The 17,067-nt window shown below is 37.1% G+C and overlaps 1 protein-coding gene across 2 annotated transcripts in view; it reads left to right on the top strand.

Annotated features, from left to right (window-relative positions):
* The window catches only part of LOC107767630 (uncharacterized), a 44,457-nt gene that overhangs the window by 8,946 nt on the left and 18,444 nt on the right, over positions 1-17,067 (top strand). The window contains exons 9-25 of one of the 2 annotated variants that reach the window (XM_075249040.1): positions 825-906; positions 5,937-6,199; positions 6,287-6,400; positions 6,551-6,813; positions 8,328-8,576; positions 8,658-8,813; positions 9,577-9,717; positions 9,823-10,065; positions 11,226-11,353; positions 12,177-12,300; positions 12,424-12,585; positions 12,721-12,868; positions 13,005-13,084; positions 13,866-14,018; positions 14,464-14,511; positions 14,978-15,085; positions 15,959-16,033. In XM_075249040.1, the coding sequence (XP_075105141.1) occupies positions 825-906; positions 5,937-6,199; positions 6,287-6,400; positions 6,551-6,813; positions 8,328-8,576; positions 8,658-8,813; positions 9,577-9,717; positions 9,823-10,065; positions 11,226-11,353; positions 12,177-12,300; positions 12,424-12,585; positions 12,721-12,868; positions 13,005-13,084; positions 13,866-14,018; positions 14,464-14,511; positions 14,978-15,085; positions 15,959-16,033 (2,537 nt within the window). Of the gene's footprint in view, positions 1-824; positions 907-5,936; positions 6,200-6,286; positions 6,401-6,550; positions 6,814-8,327; positions 8,577-8,657; positions 8,814-9,576; positions 9,718-9,822; positions 10,066-11,225; positions 11,354-12,176; positions 12,301-12,423; positions 12,586-12,720; positions 12,869-13,004; positions 13,103-13,865; positions 14,019-14,463; positions 14,512-14,977; positions 15,086-15,958; positions 16,034-17,067 lie in introns of both variants that reach the window. The other variant, XM_075249033.1, reaches the window with a different exon arrangement.

Here is a 17,067-nt window from a genome sequence, read left to right as displayed (position 1 = left end):
AAAAAATTGTAACTCAAACTGTCCTTTCTGGATGTCCCAAAATAAAACATAAGGCACTTATCATTTGTTTATACTTCATGAAGGGGGGTGATTGCAGAAAAATATGGGGTCTTGGTAGGCGGATGGACGACTAAAAATATTACCCTCTGGTGGAGAAGAATAATGCATGATCAACAGAGCCATTGATGTAATTTGAAAGTTGTAATTCATTTTTGATACAGTGATGGACTTCCTGAGCTCCTTGAGAAAGGAGAAAAATCCTATGTGTCTTTTGTATCTCTAGCACTTTCTTTGTGCTTGGACAATTAATACATTTCGTTATTTAAAAAAAAGATTTAGTAAGATTCTAATAATATTACCCTCTGGTGGAGAAGAATAATGCATGATCAACAGAGCCATTGATGTAATTTGAAGGAAAATTTTATTTTGTGTCTCATATAACTGACACTAGTTGTATGAGGCAACTTTTTTGTCTCACAATTTTGTGGACCCAGATTTCTATGGACCCAGAATTGTAAATTGGGGTCCACAAATTTGTGAGACAAAAATGAGCCTCATGCAACTAGTGTAAGTTGTATGAGACACAAAATAAAACTTCTCTAATTTGAAAGTTGTAATTCATTTTTGATACAGTGATGGACTTCTTGAGCTCCTTGAGAAAGGAGAAAAATCCTATGTGTCTTTTGTATCTCTAGCACTTTCTTTGTGCTTGAACAATTAATACATTTCGTTATTTAAAAAAAAAAGAATTAGTAACATTCTATAGCCGTTCAGACATACTGTTGAACTGTACTGATTCTTTTGTTTGTGCATATGTTACATAGGTGTAAGAGGAGTTTACTCTACCCGGACAATTGAAGCTGCTGCCGAATTTTTTTCCCAGTACAGTAGCTATCTAGATGAAAGGTATGCTATCACATATTGATAAGTTCTTACTTCAACTATTAGGATTGGAATTTTATAATTTTTATTGGATGGAATTAGTGGTGATAGACCTATTTATGAGTTGGAAGCGAGTCGCAGTCTGATTAAAAAGGGATTGTGTGTGGAAGCTGATTGTTTTAAACTTAAACCTTCTAAAATAGTAATGGAAGTTTGCAGATGAGGAGAACACTTTGTGCAAGGAAGTGATTAAGTGAAGAATAGGAATAGTCACCTTGCATGATGTCTAAGACGAAATGATCCAAACATATGGGATTACTTATGAAAGAGACTATAAAGGGGGGAAAAGAGTTCAGTCAGTTCACAAAATCTGTAGGCTACTCAGTTCATGTAGGGTTCAATTCCCTTTCATTTTCCTGATCCAAAAAAATCTGTTGGCTACTCAGTAGGAAAAAGGAACTGTTTTCAGGTTTTGTTTGAAGTTTGGCGTGGTGATATTGCTCTAAAGGATGAATTTCCTCATCTGTTTTTGATGGCAAATGCTAAAACAGCCACAGTAACCCATATACTTAATAAGGATTGTCGTGGGTGCTCCAGAAGTTAAACAAAAACAAAAAGTCCTAATCTTACACGATTTTGTCCTGTTTCTCATGGAGAATATTTTAGCAAACTTCGGAAGAAAGTTACTATTTGTGAGGAGAGAGAGACTTATTGCTTTTGCAGTATAGCCTGGAAGCGTAATCTAGCTTGTAAACAACTGTCGAGGATCTGGTATTTCCTACCAAGCAAATATGGAAGTTGGAGGATCAGTTATTTCATGAGTGTTAGATAGTTATTTAAAAAATGTGAATTAGTCGCAGTCCCCCATAGAATAGGAGTGTAGGATATGTATTGTATTAATAAGGCTCATTGTATTATAATTGAATAGAATATCAATAATATATTTTTCTCCCGTGCTTTCTCACATGGTATAAGAGCAACCGTGAGAGATCCTTCGCTGTGCAAAAATACCAGCGATTCCGGGAAGAACAAATAAGAAAAATGGAAAATTTTTCAGTGACCGAATGTCTGTCCACAAGAAAGTTCATTCATATCCATCAGTGTCGTGCAAAAACTAACACTACCACGAGGTAGATCAACTTCCGGCGATCAACCCGTAAAAATTTCTTTGGCAGAGCCCCTCCCGCGTACCCTCCCGCGCCGTCGGCAAAATATTTTCCGGCGAGACTCCGACTCATGCGCCAGCGTGTGAGATGTTTTCTGGCCAGTTTTTGACAAAGTTTCTTTAGGACTGTTTGGTCGCCCTGTGATTCCGAGCCTACCCATATAGATTACATCAAATTCTGACAACTTTGTTCTTTTCCGGCATGAACGGTGCACTTTTCTGGCATGAACAGTGATTCCGGCGTGGAAATTTTTCTCATGTTGTGAATAGTGTATTCCTAGATATTTCTTCAGGTTTTCACTATTACAAGTGAAGAACTTGGTTTCCCTTTGAACTCATCTAACTAAGGAAAAAAAAAAAGTCTCCAGCTTAACTTGTTCTGATTCGGCATTCTAAGTTAACCATACAAGTTTTAGTCAAGAATTTGAGAAATTGGTTGTAGCGAAATGGGATGTACTATGAATAGTTGGATGGTTTCTCTATCGTATTATATTAAGTTCCTTCAGTACAAAGCATGTAAACAGACATCTTCAAAGATAGCTTCCGTTGTTCAAACAAGTAATAGTGTGACTTGTGTCTCCTAATCATCATCCTCCGATTCTTGGGTCATTGATTCAAGTGCATCTGATCACATTTCTGGTAATAAATCTCTTTTCACTACTATTTCATATTCACAATCTTTTCCAATAGTCACAATAGCCAAAAGGTCTCAAACCAGTTGCCATTTGATGAATGGGAGTGGTGGAGCTGGAGCTATAGGTGCGGATCATTGGTACCGGACATGAATCAAATGGACTTTATTTCCCATTCATCTTCCTCCACAACTCCAGCTCCACCACCTACAACTCTAGTTGCAGCTCCAGCTCCATCACCTATAACTCCAGTTTCAGCTCCACCACCTACAACTCCACCACTCCTAACTTATCATCGTCGCCCGCGCCTAGCATTAGACCCAACGGATTCACGTCCTACACCTGACCTTGCTCCTACTATGGACTTGTCTCCTCTTAGTCAACCGATTGCACTTCGAAAAGGTATACGGTCTACACGTAATCCTAATCCCCATTATGTCGGTTTAAGTTATCATCGTCTATCATCATCCTATTATGCATTTGTATCATCTTTGTCCTCTGCTTCTATTCCTAAGTCTACAAGTGAAGCATTGTCTCATCCAAGATATCGACAGACAATGATTGACAAGATGTCTGCTTTACATACGAGTGGTACTTGGGAGCTTGTTCCTCTTCCTTCAGGTAAATCTATTGTTGGTTGTCGTTGGGTGTGTGCCGTCAAAATTGGTCCAGATGGCTAGGTTGATCGACTTAAGGCTCGTCCTTTGCCAAAGGATATACTTAGATATTTGGGCTCGATTATAGTGATACTTTCTCTCCCATGGCTAAAATATCATCAGTACGCCTTTTTCTATCCATGGCTGTTGTTCGGCATTGACATCTCTATTAATTATTAAGAATGCTTTTCTTCACGGTGACCTTGAGGGTGAGGTTTATATGGAGCAACCACCTGGTTTTGTTGTTTAAGGGGAGTCTAGTGGCCTTGTATGTCAGTTGCGCCGATCCCTCTATGGTCTAAAACAGTCTCCTCGAGCCTGGTTTGGTAAGTTCAACACAATTATTCCGGAGTTTGGCATGACTCGTAATGAAGCTGATCACCCTGTGTTTTATCGGCATTCTGCTTCAAATCTCTATCTTTATCTGGTGGTTTATGTTGACGATATTGTTATTACCGGCAATGATCAGGATGATATTACTTGGTTGAAGAACCATCTCTTTCAGCACTTTCAGACTAAGAATCTGGGCAGATTAAAGTATTTTTTGGGTACTGAGGTCGCTCAATCTAGTTCAGGTATTGTGATCTCACAACAAAAGTATGCCTTGGACATTCTTGAGGAGACAGGAATGAAAGGTTGTAGACCTGTTGACACTCCTATGGATCTGAAATCTAAACTTCTGCCAGGACGTGGAGAGCCGCTTAGTGATCCTGCAAGATATACGCGACTGGTTGGTAAATTAAATTATCTCACAGTGACTAGACCTAACATTTCCTTTCTTGTGAGTATTGTGCGTCAGTTTATGGATTCTCCCTGTGATAGTTATTGAGATGCAGTTGCCCGCATTCTTCGGTTTATAAAATCAGCATCGGGCAAAGGATTATTGATTGAGGATCGAGGCCATGAGTAGATCGTTGGATATTCAGATGATGTTTGGGTAGGATCACCTTCTGATAGACGTTCTATGTCTGGATATTGTGTTTTAGTAGGAGGTAATTTGCTATCTTAGAAGAGCAAGAAACAGAATGTGGTTGCTCGGTCTAGTGCTGAAGCAGAATATCGAGCAATGGCTATGACAACATGTGAGCTAGTTTGGATCAAACAGTTGCTCAAGGAGTTGAAATTTGGTGAGATAAGCAAGATGGAACTTGTGTGTGATAATCAAGTTGCCCTTCATATTGCATCAAATCCGGTGTTCCATGAGAGAACTAAACACATTGAGATTGACTATCACTTCGTCGGAGAAAAAATACTCTCAAGAGATATTACTACAAAGTTTGTGAAGTCGAATGATCAACATGCAGATATTTTTACCAAGTCCCTCACTGGTCCTCGTATTAGTTGCGTATGTAACAAGCTCGGTACATATAATTTGTATACACCGGCTTGAGGGGGGAGTGTTAGATAGTTATGTAAATAATGTGAATTAGCCGTAGTCCCACATAGAATAGGAGTAGAATATGTATTGTATAAATAGAGCTTATTGTATTATAATTGAATATGTTAGCGGAAACGTAAAAGAAAGAACACAAGATTTAACGTGGTTCGGATCAAAATAATCCTACGTCCACCAGAGAACAATTGCCCTTTTTAATATTAACAAAGGAAGGGGAGATTTCCCAATTACACTTAAGAGAATTTCTCTCTTAACTCTCTACTCACTACAATGTATTGTATTATTTTGGGATGATTTCTACAAGTGAAGGAGTGCATCTATTTATAGAGGTAAAGACCTCCTCTTGATGTCATTGGTGACATCAAACTACCTCCTCTTGATGTCATGGGTGACATCAAAGGAGGAAGCTTCCTCCTAGCATCCACACCAACTCTTTCCACCAACTCTTCCAATTGGCATGCCATTGTTGACTAAACATAAACCAACATTTTCAGCATGCCATTGTTGACTAAACATAAACCAACATTTTCAGAATAGAATATCAATAATATATTTTTCTCCCGTGCTTTCTCACACCGAGATAGCTGGTGGAATCCTCTCCTTCATCTTACGACGAGTAAGGAATTCAATAAAATCTTAGTTGGCTATTTAGGCCGAGGTTGAAGTGGTCAAAGTGCAGCGCATGATGTGTGAGCTAAGTGCACATCACGGCTCACGAGAAGGATAGAGCTGCGCCAATATCCACGTGTCTTAGATGATGCTCCATCTGGCCCTTGAGGATTTCTCGGTATTAAAAAAATATTTTGAAAATGGATGGTCTCTTGAAGGAGCACTTTTGAAACATGAAATTATACATACAACACTCCTGATAAAGCAATTAAGGAGCTGTATTCTTGAAGGAGCACTTTTGAAACATGAAATTATACGTACTGATACTGGTGTCTCCATTATTACTCTGCCATGCTTTTCATCTCTGTATTAAGCATCTTAGTTATTTTAATTTTGTTTTTGGGTCTTCACTATATCCAAAATGACTTTCTTGGATATTCAAAGGTCGTATTTTTTTAATCTCAGTGGCGAATTGCACCTCCTCTAAATCTCCAGTACCAAGCAACATAGACTTCAACATGATTTTTCTAGGAGAGCCATCATTGAACTGGTTTTATAAAACCAATTTAATAGTTTGAAGTTTCATTTGGTGACAGGAATCGGGTTGCTTTTCTGAATAGTTTGGCTTCCATTGCTAAGAGGCAATCTTTTGGACGGGCTGGATTAATGTGCCTTACAAAGTGCATTTCTTCAGCAGCTTATGGTATTGGACAATGCGGTGATATATCACCAGTCATTTTGCAAGATAAATATGCACAGGAGGAGTCTTACATGAGTGATAAAGCAGACTTGCTCGACAGTTTCCGATATATTATTGAAAGCACTAAACAACATTTCAATCCATCTTATCGGCACCAAGGTCCATAAATAGATTGTTGGTAGTGCTGAAAATTTCATCATCAGTATTTTAATTCACAATCATGGTAATCCATCTTGTTTCATCCAGTTTGTGAGAACATTCTAGCTGCTGCTGCTTCTGTGATGATTCCTCTTGACATTCCAATTGAAACACTTCTACTTCTCATTTCAAGCTTGCCGCGAGAAATTACTGATAATGGAGGTATGACAATGTGTACGTGCATATCCTTTTACCAGCATGCTGATTTGCTTTTGGAATATCTTTGATTCATCTATTTGCAGATATTGATAGACTATTTTTTTTTCAGAAGTAAATATTGATAAACAAGGTCCTTTCCCTTTGCCAATTTAGGTTCTTTGAGATCAAGGGTGCAAGATTGGCTTTGGATTAGCAGCGACAAACCTTCTATATCTGACCGTGTACAAACAAATCTCAAGCTTTTGGAATCTCTCATTGGTTACCAGAGAAAGTTGATAAGTTCTTGTCATGCAATTGGTACTTCTGTTACCTATGATGATGAAGACTTGGATTCTTGGGGATCTGAAGCAAAAAGATGGACAAGGGTGCTTTTTCTTGTTATCAAGGAAGAAGAGGACTTGAATCCAATATTCACGGTTTGCTTTCTCTATGCTTATTAGAAATAAGGACCTGACAGTGCGCTTCACAATAATTTACTGTTCTTTGCGCTATTTTGACGGATTATTTAGAACACATAACAATGGCAATTACGCCTCAATTGCGAACTAGTTTGGATTTGGCTACTGCATTCTGCTTCATTTGGACTAGTCTCATTGCAATACTCAATATATTGTCTTTTAATACACATTAGGTTTTCTCTAACGCTGGAGGTTTCACTCTATCTTCGCTGCTGATACAAATCTCTACACTAAGTAGAAAGAATTGTGTGAACACCTGACTTATATAAGTGTAGCTATACGAGACCATGCTTTAATTTCAACTAGTTGGCATCTCTATATAGATCTTTTGCTTCCATATGAATTTTTCTTTGATAAGTTCACATGGATTCAAGGGATTGTAAATGTTTTGATACAACTTCCTTCTATATGATTTTACCTCGTACTGAGTACTCTTCTATCAGCTTTTATCATCAGTGTCTAACCGGTGCATTTGAAGGTTTATGACATGGCAAACAACTTCAGGCAGCCTCCTCTATTTTATCCTTTATATGTCTAACTTGTAATTCTTGTTGAGTATGGTCATTTACGATCTTGTCTAATCTTGTGAAATTCTGAAGTAGCTGTAACTGGCTAATGGCATATTTCATTCTAAGCTTGTTTTTCTTGTGTTCATGTGCTTTCTCATCTTTATCCTTTTAGGAAGACAATAAGAATGGGGACTAAACAAACAGCTGAGGGAGGAAAAGTGGGAGTGAGAGTTGTGGATCAGGATATCCCATTTTTACGTACTTCTCTTGTCTTCATTCATTCTAGGCTGATGTTTCACCTTAGCTAGATGCACCCTAAGCAGGATTCTACTCTTTCATCATATAACATTGCATCAGTTGTTGTTAAGTGTCTGTTTGTTTTCGAGTGATTCTTAGAGATGACCAAGTAAATGAAATTTGGTCTTGTGATGGTGTTCTCTAAATTTGCTAACTTATGCATTAGTTCCCATACAATGTGGAGCTTATTTGGCCTACGAATTATATAATAGTTTTTGGTCCCAGTTGTTATAAGGTTGTTGTAATTCTGAGTAACTGTAGATGGCTAATAGCATATTTTCATTTCGATGCTTGCTTTCTGTTGTGTTCATGTGCTTTCTTTTCTTTATCCTTTTTGGAAGAGAATTGGGATGTGGGTTAAACAAACAGCTGAGGGAGGAAAATTGGGAGTTGGACTTACGGTTGAGGACATCTGATTTATATTTTCTTCTCGTCGTCATTTATTCTAGGCTGCTGTTTCACCTTAGCTAGCCATGTCCTGTACAGGTTTCTTCTGTTTTGTCATATAACATTGCATCAGTTGTTGTTAAGTGTCTGGCTGTGTTTGAGCAATTCTTGATGATCAAGTACATGAGATTTGGCCTTGTGATGGCTCTCTAAATTTGCCTAGCTATGCATAAGTGCCAGTTATAGGGTAGTAACACTCGTAGCAACTTGTATGCACAGTTTATGCAGGACCATGGGGATAATTTATGCGATGTGAGCAACAATTTGGAGTGGGTACCTGTGAAATTTCTCGTACTTCTCTTGAGCTTCATCCATGAGCTACAAGTACTCCAAGGGAGAGCAGTTGACTGCTTGAAAACAGGAAGCTCGAAAACAAGCCTTGAGAATTCTGACAAAGTTGGCCAATATTCAATGATGAAAAACTCGATCATTTTTGCGGAGTTCTCTAAATTGTTTTTCTCTATATTGGTTAGCTACCAGGACTCTTCTATGTTATTTCATTTATGGTTTCTCGAGAATTCTCTAAAATCCTGAACTGCCTGCTTACAGGATGCACTAGTCTCATATGCTGGAACGTCATGCAGCATTTTTTGGTCAAAACACATGGAAGAGTGTGGGGATTTTTCTGGTTCCATCCGAGGCAGGCTGGGTGGTCCAAGTCAGCGTCGGTTGTCATCTTCAATGACCAGTTCAGTTTTGCAGGCTGTATGATCCTCTATGTACATAATTTTGTGGGCATGTATACTGCATTCGTGCAGGGCCTTTGATGTTGATGTAGCATCTATAATTCATATCCTTTTATCATGGTTTTATTTTGAATTAAACGCATCTTTGTAAACTAATAATCTCTAGCATTTAGGGTCTCGACATCTAATATTTGGATATGTATGTGACTCTTTAGATGTATTCACTAATGAAAGACAACTGTTTGCATTGAAATGCGCTTAGTTTAAGATGTTGGAAGATCTGCTCTCTGTGCCTTAACCTTTGTTTTCTAATCCTCAATTTTCTATGAAAATCCTTTCTTATTCTTTTTAACAATGTAGTTCATCATGAAACTTCATTTGAAATCTGTCAGGTATATTCATGATTGCTGTCTTCTATCTTATCAAAAAAATAATTGTTGTCTTCTAGTTGTTTGTAAGATATAAGGGGTACATAATTCCCTTCCTCAAAAAAAAAAAAAAAAAAAAAGAAAGAAAGAAAGAAGTGATACCTAATTCTGTCTGTCAAATATCCTAGGTGTTTGATCTTTTGATAAATAGGGTGTATGTGGAATTGTTTCTGTAAGTGTTCAATATGTTTTCTTCACATAAAGACACAATTCTTAATGCTTCTCCGTAGGCATTTGAGCAATCAATCAATCCTTTCTCCTCATTCCCAGAATGCCTAGTTTGTTTTCTATTTTTTTTTCTTGTAATCAGATACATAATTTTCTCACTTTGTGTTCTAACAAACCTTTGGATAGGTGACGTCTATAAAAGCAGTTGCTTCCATCTTCAGTTGGTCCGCACAGTTTGGCGCTGATGCTTCGCTCAAATCTGTTGTTACCTATCTGTGGAATTTTTGCTGGAAAATTAGTAGTACATCTCTGGCATGTAATTCAGAGGTAAGTTTTAGAAAATCATGGGTATGTATAGGCATACATTAAAATGTAACGGCCAATTCATTTGACTATCTTGCTTCCATTGTTCTTTTTTAATTCCTCAACCAGATTGAGGCGGAAATCTGCCTAGCAGCATATGAAGCACTGGCTGGTGCTTTGGATGGATTAGTGTCCATGTTCTCTCTGTTGTCGTTGGATCATGTCACAGAAAATGATGAGTTAACTCCATTAGAAGCTGATGGTAAATCAGTCTTGGATTCCTTACTCAGGACTTTGCTTCAGAACATCAACAGCATAGTTGCAGTGGGCAATTTGGTACGAACTCGACGAGCAGTTTTATTGAACTGGAAGGTGATCTTCTTTGCCTTTACTTGATACATGCATAAGGTTATATGTACTAGGAGATTATATCTAGTGTATCCATATTGAACATGTGATATTCATCTTAAAAGGTAGGCAAAAGACTGAAGGAGGGTGGTGGTGGCATTGAGCAAAACAGTTGTTCGAAATAATTCGCGGTATTGAAGGACTAATAATACTTGGCATCTCTGATGCATCACCTGAAAATGAAATTAAAGAGCACGTAATTATCCTAAACATCTCCCTGTAACTCGAGCTTGTAGCCTAAAAGCTTTGGCATATCCTCTAGAAGTAGTGAAGATGAGAACCCATGGCATAGATCAAAGAATGACACAACCCATTTGGAAAAGCTGGTGTATCGGTATTGAAGGACTAATAATACTTGGCATCTCTGATGCATCACCTGAAAATGAAATTAAAGAGCACGTAATTATCCTAAACATCTCCCTGTAGCTCGAGCTTGTAGCCTAAAAGCTTTGGCATATCCTCTAGAAGTAGTGAAGATGAGAACCCATGGCATAGATCAAAGAATGACACAACCCATTTGGAAAAGCTGGTGTATCGGTGTTGCAATTGGAATACACAAAGAAGAATGTATGTCTTACAGCTGAGGCTAGAAAAAATGGGCAAGTGGACATAGAAATAGCTATCTTGAATATTCAAAAATGTAATACAGATAGCTATCTTGAATATTATCAATGTGTTCATTTTGCTACCTAAGCAAGAAAGTTTCAGGTGGAATCAAGTTGGATTGGTCAAGAAATGGATAACGAAGCTGCTTAAAATAATTACTTATTAAAAAGAGGCTTAAATTAATACTAGTTTACTACCTGTTGTTTGAATTATTTAGACGGCAAAAGAGAAGAGAAAGATTGTTAGCTTTTGGGAAGCAGTTAGAGTAGTAAATATAAGTAGGTAATTGTTGGGGATAATTTTCTCCGTCGAGATAAAAATATAACCACTAGATACTTGCTTTGATGCTAGTTGTTATTATTTTAGAGGATCAGTGAGATTGTTGGAGTTTATTCTTCTTTACCTTCTTCTGGTTTAACTTGCCAGTGCATTCCTCTTTTATATGTTAATAATTTTACTTGTGGTTGTTGAAATTGATGTGCTACCCATGATAAGACGGTCTTCTTGTATGATTTCAGTGGATATGCCTCGAGCTGCTGCTATCAATTCCAAATCATGCACTTAAGAGTGAAGTTCACTTGAGAAAACATAACTTTCACTTCTCAGACACAACACTTTTATGGACTTTCGATGATCTTGTTGACAGGTAAGCACAACCATATGTATCTTCTCAGCAATCACTAAATTAGAAATTATCAGGGTTAATTCTACTTTACCCTTGAATTATGAGTTTTGTACTAACTCTCTTTCTTATCAAAAGTAGAATTCTCTACCACTAATAAATTGAAATGGTGAGGTTATTTTCTTATCTAAACTAAAGATTGTTGAGCAACACTTTGCATTAAGATTTCCTGTCAAAAGAAATTCTTCATTTTCCAAAATCAAACTTTTGTGCCTACCTCGTCAATTCTGCAGTAACCAGAGCTTTTGACATCCTTCCTTATTCCTAGCCTCGTGTAACCTGCTCTCAAACCTTACAGTTCCTTATGGCCTCTTTTTGCTAATAGCCAACCTCAGCTCCTCAATATTTTGGTTCCCCTAATTAAACCTACATGCCCCCCCCCCTCCTACCTGCTGCACCTTGTAATACTTTCTCTCTTCTTCTTTTTTTCAAATATTTTTCTTTTAATTTTTAAAGTTTAAACTAGGCTAATGTGGGAAAACTTGACTCTTTTTATTTCATCTTTGTTCTTGTTCTTTTTAGGTTTTGCTTAGAATAACTAGGGTTTGATTCATTTTAGTTGAGAAATGGAAGGTTTATTTTGTACATTTTAGATTGTAAAGCTTAGTAGCCGAAATTTCTATTGAACAGGAAGCGTCTCTTTGGTGAGTCTTTTAAATTTCATCAACATATTGGACTTGTCATTAAATTTAACTGAAGATCTAGGATATGAGTTCATTGCCAAAACCATTTGTCTATATCATTAATGCATTTACTGCTACTGAGGTAGAGATTGATATGGTTGCAGCCTTGAGAATGCTGGAGAGGCTTCTGTTTTACCCATGCTGAGATCTGTCAGATTGATCATGGAGCAGTTAGCTTTAGGAAGGAAAGGTTCAATGGTTTCTGCTTGTCATGGCATAGACATCCAGGTATGCTTAACCTGTGTATTTGATATGTTAATTTCCTTTATTTCAAGTTGTATGTCATTTTCACTTATTTATTTAAGTTAATTTTTCCATGAAATCGAACTTATTGATCAACACTCAGCACAGATGATGTGGAAGCTGGTGCGCTCTTCTTGGATTTTACATGTCAGCTGCAACAAAAGGAGAGTTGCTCCTATTGCTGCACTTATGTCTTCTGTGATGCACTATTCTGTTTTTGGCATTGAGAAGATGCATGAATATGAAAATGCACCTGGGCCTTTGAAGTGGGTAGGTAGTCGCCCTCCCTTCTATGTGTTTGTGCTCGGCTTTTTTTTTTTTTCCGCTTTTCTGTGCTGATAAATTACTTAGTTCACCTGCTTACCAGTTTTTCGGAGAACTAACAAAATTCTCCACTTTCTGCAGTTTGTGGAGAAAATACTTGAGGAGGGCACTAAAAGTCCGCGTACCATTCGGTTAGCCGCCTTGCATTTAACTGGACTTTGGCTTGCTTATCCCAGTATTATAAAGTTCTATATGAAAGAGCTAAAGTTGTTAACACTATATGGTTCAGGTATGTCCTTAATTTTCAAATTAGTGCAGTTTAGCCTGTCAGTGATTATGTTATTGACTGTAAATATGTGGAGCAGTTTTCTTTCTGATGACAGTTAACTTGTTTATTTTGCATGTGCAATTTCATCCCTCTTCAGTTGCATTTGATGAGGATTTTGAAGCTGAATTGTCTGAAAATCGTGATGCCAAAATTGAAGTATCAGTGCTGGCGAGTTACGTATATTTTTCTAGTTTTGTAAGTTAATACCGTATATCTTTGGAGATCACCCTCTACAAGCATGAACCTCTACTGGAACAAAAGCATGAAGGCAGCTTTCTGATTGATGTCATTTTGTTGTTCTTAAACACTAGAAGAACACTTACATTATTGCCCATAATTTTGTTACGCCTACTGATTTTTTATCATCGTTATGGTACCAGCCATCCTTCTTTTAACCAAACGACGAGTATTTTATAAATTGAGTTCCTATGAGTTGCTATTTCTGTTTTGTCAGCAGTCTTAAGATTTTAGGCAAGTCATGTTATAAATGAGAATTGCAGTTTCTGGACTTAGAATTTATTTGACAAAAAATTACAAAACGTTTTATATAAAAATTTCCTTAATTTTATATATTAAGTTAAAAGTTAAAAGTTAATCAACTGGATGAATTAGGATAGCAACTTATGGTAATTTATACGGGTGTTTTGGGGGGGGGGGGGAGTTATCTATTTAAATTGGAGAACCTCATAGTTACTGTGAGGAGTTGATCCAATGCATCTTATAAGTGACTGACGCTTCATGCTTTCCGCTTTATTTCTCTTTGTTTTCTATTCTTAGCTAATCGTTGGAAAATAAGTAGTACAACTTACACCAAAGTTATTGTTCTTTAGCTTCTGTAGACAGTATTTAATGTTTAGAGTTACCTCGCTCCAAACCCCCCCCACACCCCACCACACAATAATGTCCTAACATTTAACTAGTTTCTGATGTGAGTGATCCTATGCTGGCTTTGTACCAGGAATTCATCAACACAGAGCTCTATGCACGTGTATCAGTGGCAGTTATGTTCTATAGACTTGCAGAGATAGCCAGTATGTGCAATGAAGATAGAAACAATAGTGCTGCTCTTGTATCTGGCAAAATGTTCCTACTGGAACTTCTCAATTCTGTGGTATTGGATTCTGCTCTTGTCATCCTTGCTGAACCCCCCCTCCCCCCACCCCACCCCACACCACCCCCACAAAAAAAAAGAACCCAAAATCCCCCCCAACCCAAACAAAAGAAAAGCAAACTCTTACAAATGAAGGGGGTTAAAATTATAGGTATATTGTTTTCAGCTAACTGTTGCACCAAATTTTTGGTTTTGGTATAAACTTGTAACTGAATGCTTAGTTCAAGAATATGTCAACGTATACAGTAACCACTTGTGTATTTGGATATCATTATATGGATAAGAAATTATGCATTTATGCTTAAGTATGTCATGTTAAGTACCTGACTCCCAATACTACACAACTATGTTCGTAACAAGCGCACCTGAATTTTGTACACTCATTGTTGACTATGCTCCACGTAACTTGTTTGTGGAGATACCAACTTCTAGATTGTTTATGCAGGTGAATGACAAGGATCTAGCTAAAGAGTTGTGCAAAAAGTACAGTGCGGTAAGTACTTTGGTTCACAGCTCTTCCTCTCTGTTATAAGCTTAAGGAACCAAAGATAGGAGATAGTCAAGGTCTTCTGGTTTTTCCTATGAGCATTCTAGTTCTTGTGATTTTTCTTAGATGCATGTATTCTGCTTTTGGTTATAAATTCTCTAGTTCTAGGAGTTCACTCAAGGACTCTATTGATATTTATCTGAGTTAGAGGGACACCTTTTAGTACTGGTGTAAATTATCTCTTTTAATGGTTAAGTGCCATAATCTAAGACTAACACGTGTGCAAGCTGCTCCTTATTTCTGTTTTCTTCTCTAAATTTGTGTAGCTTTTCTTAACTAGTGTTGTGATTAGCCCTTGTCCTTTTTTGGTTTTTGCTCAAATATTAATTATTCCAGTAATTCCTTAGTGCTGTTTTTATAATACAGTTACCTTTCTCTCAAAAAGGCCCTTGTCTTTCCTCTTCCTGGGCAGATTCATAGGCGCAAAGTTCGTGCATGGCATATGATATGCATTTTGTCACGGTTTATTGATCAAGATATAGTCCAACAAGTTACCTATAACTTGCATGTATCTCTCTATGTAAGAACCTCTGCCTGGCAATCTCTTATTTGTTCTTTTTCTGATTGACTGTTATCGCCACCAGAAAGAAGGAAAAGAAAGAGCCCAATTTTACTTACCAGTTGTCTTAGGATAAAAACATTACTGGATTTGCATAACTCTGGGTTTGGAGATGTTTGTGCTAGATATTCATAGATGTCTTCAACTACCCTTTCTAATTGCACACTGTTTCTTTTCCACTGAAAATTTGGAAGTTGCTAGCTATTCTACATAGCTCTATACTACTTTACCTTGGGCATCTCATTTATTGGGTATTCCAGAATTTTTTAAGCACATCTACAAATAAGAAATAGATTCTATTGGATACCAACATTGTGGTGTAGCTACCAGACGAGCAGTAATTATGACAATTATTCTTGTTATAATATTTTTGCAATAAATACATTATTTATAGGGTGCTCGAAGTCTAGCTATAATTGTAAATTTTCATAAGATTTGGATGACTATCCACTAACTGTCGCATGGAGTATCTGGAAGAATGAAATGGGAGATGCTTTGAAGAGAAAAAGGAAGTGATTCATGCTGTTAAATAACATAGAATTTGCCCTTCCCAAACCCCATTCTTTTTCCCCTCCCTCCGCAAAAAAGAACAAAAGAAAAAAAGGAAAAGAAAAAGGATTCGACTCAGGTAGTGTTAGGTCAAAATTCTCAAGGGTTTCATTAGCATCTGCTGCTTCATGCAATATATACAGTTTTGTGACATATTTGTACATGAAAGCCAATATCTCTTTTTGGGTAATGGATATAGTGTCCATATGTGCTCAAGTGATTGACGTCTATATCGAGCAGTTCCATTGCTGATCCTAATGACTCTGACTGTTCTTTTCCATGTAGAGAAATAATTTCCCTTCGGTTCGGCAGTATTTGGAAACTTTTGCGATCCATGTCTACTTGAACTTCCCGTTGCTGGTATGGAATTCTCTGATAAATTCATAAGATTGGATTTTTCTGTGTTGTGCCATTTGACGTTTTGATCTTTTGGGTGATGACTAGGGTTTATTTTTCCTTATTATGTAGTATTCTCTTTTTCCCTGAAGTTTATTTTTATTCTCTTCATGTTTTTGTTTTTGTTTTCTCTTTCTATATGTACGAATTTCTGAATATGTGAATATCCTGGGCAAGTAATTATCCTAATGTTTCAAATGTTCCTTCTTTCTGCCAGCAAGGAAAATTAAGTGCAACGTGTTATAATAAATAAGCTTTTCCCCCAAGGTTAAGATATTATCTTGCTGTTTCTATTCCTCTTTCTTGAGGAAAATTCAATTTTGGTCCCTTTATTAACTTTGTTTGCTCTATCTGTCTCCTATTATTATACTTAAGCTTTAATCTATTGAACTTTTTAAGAGTTGTCCAACTTTAAATGTAACTAAATAATTGGGCATTGACCAGTTAACAGCCCTTTTAAGTGGCACATACGTCTTTTAGGTAAAGGGAATAGTGGTTTGCATAGGCGTGTGACATAAGTGATGACACTAGAAATGAATGAGTCTACCCAAAGGTGGCACACAGAAACCACATAGTTATGGGTTAACAGAGCTGTTAGAGTTAGCTAATTCCATTCAAGATTGAATTAGATTTGCAAAATTTGATAAAAGTGAAGGTTAAATGTGCGAGATGGATAAGGTTGGGACACAAGTGCTAATATAGCAGAATTTAAGGACTAAAATTGTATTTCCTCTTTTCTGGCTATGTTGATCCGTAAAGATGTGAAGCCTTTGAGGATTAAAAGATATGAATACTTTTCTGGCTACGTTGATAGGAAAAGAAGATTCATTCTGCATTAGTGGGGAAAGGAACTGAAACCCAGGATGGACTAGATGTCTTATGCTAGCTGGTTTTGCAGCATCAACGAGAATACAGTTACTCATTTTTGCTAAATAAGAAATCTACAGTTACTCTTGAAGCACAATAAAAAACCCACTTTTTGCCGCTCTAATGCAATT

Source organism: Nicotiana tabacum, chromosome 1 (assembly GCF_000715075.1).
Source record: "Nicotiana tabacum cultivar K326 chromosome 1, ASM71507v2, whole genome shotgun sequence".
NCBI classification, from domain to species: Eukaryota; Viridiplantae; Streptophyta; class Magnoliopsida; order Solanales; family Solanaceae; genus Nicotiana; species Nicotiana tabacum.
The sequence above is the reverse complement of the archived record's forward strand: the minus strand, read 5'-3'. Positions and strand labels throughout refer to the sequence as shown.